The sequence below is a fragment of the Branchiostoma belcheri genome, unplaced genomic scaffold (genome assembly GCF_001625305.1).
Source record: "Branchiostoma belcheri isolate BF01 breed outbred unplaced genomic scaffold, Haploidv18h27 scaffold364, whole genome shotgun sequence".
In the NCBI taxonomy this organism is placed as follows: Eukaryota; Metazoa; Chordata; class Leptocardii; order Amphioxiformes; family Branchiostomatidae; genus Branchiostoma; species Branchiostoma belcheri.
The window spans coordinates 92,559-94,311 of NW_017803981.1; the positions used below are offsets into that span (position 1 = coordinate 92,559).

Below are 1,753 nucleotides of genomic sequence, written 5' to 3' on the forward strand. Positions count from 1 at the left end.
CATACATGGTTATCTTTATCTTTTAAAGTTAAATTCAAATGCCACATACTCTTATTCCCCAGCAACGTTTGCTTTTTTTATTTTTAGTAAAAGTCAATTAAAAATCAATGTTATTATTTACTATATGTACAAGATTCGATTATAATATTGCATTTTTCTCTTTCTCGTTCCTTTACGTTAGTAAGTAATATGTTGTAACTAAAATGGCCCTTTGCTGATATATGTTAGTTATTATCTTCATCATGTTAGTTATAATATCATTTTAGCATATCGTATAATTCTACAGGCCCGTGCTGTTGTCAGATCTTGTAGGTTTCACTCACTGTACCTTCACGTGTCACCGCAGCTCATGGTTTCTACGTTACTGCAGAAAAGAACAAAGTGCAAACTTTACATGAGTATTAGAAACGCAAAAAAAAACAATGTTACAAACATGCAGACAAACTCAAGTGGCATGTAGCAAATGTAAGTTGTTAACTTTACAGCACAGTAGTTATTGTCAGATTCTTTAAATTTGACTCCTCCACATCCCATTGTCAAGGTATTTACGATAGGGGCAAGGGAATTAAAACTGAAATTCCCAAGGTAAATTAGGTACAGAGGGTGACATACAGAGAAAAGAAATTGGTTATCTCTAATACTACTAAAGTTGACGTACTCTATTGGAGGCTGAATAAATTATAAAAATCAACCTAAAAAGAATTTAGCTTTCCAGGGTAGTTGCCATTTTTTTTCGGCCGATTTCTACTATTCATTCAGCCTGCAATGGAGTCTGGTGGAGACTATATTTCTCGCCTGACATTCAACAAGCAATGCCTATAGACCTCTTTGATTATAAGAGCCTACCGATATCGGTGAATTTGTTCTTCAAACCATCCACGACGCTCTGCAGCCCTGCCTCTGACAGAGCCTCCGTCAGGACCTCTATGGTAGCGGCGTCTCCCTTCTTCTTCTTCCATTCCTTCAGCATGTCCATGCAGCGATCCTTATCGTCCCGGTTTCTGCCGGAAATGTTATCTTCGTCTGCTGTGTTAAACCCAAGATGAAAGGACAGATCTTTCCAGTTGGAGCTTACATTCTCCTTTATGAAGAAGAAGTATTTGCGAACACCTAAAACTCCTAAAAAAGAGAACAAACGGACCATATATTGTTATCTCTGATATGAGATTCAAAACTCGGCGTCTGATTAGAAGTTTCAAAGTTAGCAGAGTTGTTACATAAAGAAAGAGTAATTTTGAAATACCTTGGCCACTCTCCTTCGAGAGATATTCCTGTCCTCTGGATGCTGCTGCCCTCCCACAGCAACGCACGATCCACATACAGCAGCGTGACCACGGGTTCGTGTCATGCTGAGGTTCGGCTGAAAATTACATTTTTTTCAGAGATAGTTTTTTAGCGGTGAAGGAAAATACAATATAGAAAACACGGAGCCAGGAGTGACAAATATACAGAGATACAAGGTTAGTTAACTTCATGTGTTTTTTTTGCGTTTGGGTGCTAATCATATATTTAAAAGCAGTAAACAGACGGCATGGTACTGTAGGAAAGCCAAGCATTCTCTTTACCACAAGAAATCTAAAATGCCAAACTGGTATTAGTAAGCCATTTACGCACCTGTAAGGTCTGTCATGATCATACATGTAGCTTCCGTTGCGGTACTGACGACAAAGTCTTCAGGACGCTGCAAAAAAGAACAGAAGAAAAGTGCATGTGTCTGAGTAAACCGCGAATACTACATAAAGTCATCAGGTTG

The 1,753-nt window shown here is 38.4% G+C and overlaps 1 protein-coding gene across 1 annotated transcript; it reads right to left on the reverse strand.

Annotated features, from left to right (window-relative positions):
• Positions 1-290: 290 nt before the first annotated feature.
• Positions 291-1,676, reverse strand: LOC109476191. Its single transcript, XM_019777077.1, has 4 exons — positions 1,615-1,676; positions 1,244-1,360; positions 847-1,119; positions 291-364 (listed from the first exon to the last, which is right to left on the reverse strand). Exons 1-4 carry the CDS (start codon positions 1,634-1,636, stop codon positions 357-359), a joined length of 420 nt encoding a protein of 139 aa, XP_019632636.1. The 5' UTR covers positions 1,637-1,676; the 3' UTR covers positions 291-356.
• Positions 1,677-1,753: the final 77 nt, after the last annotated feature.

Coding starts and splice junctions, on each gene's coding strand:
- LOC109476191 (XM_019777077.1), bottom strand. CDS start 1,636: ATGATCATGACAGACCTTACAG. Junction 1,361..1,614: donor GATCATGACAGACCTTACAG/GTGCGTAAATGG, acceptor TGTAATTTTCAG/CCGAACCTCAGCATGACACG. Junction 1,120..1,243: donor CTCGAAGGAGAGTGGCCAAG/GTATTTCAAAAT, acceptor TCTCTTTTTTAG/GAGTTTTAGGTGTTCGCAAA.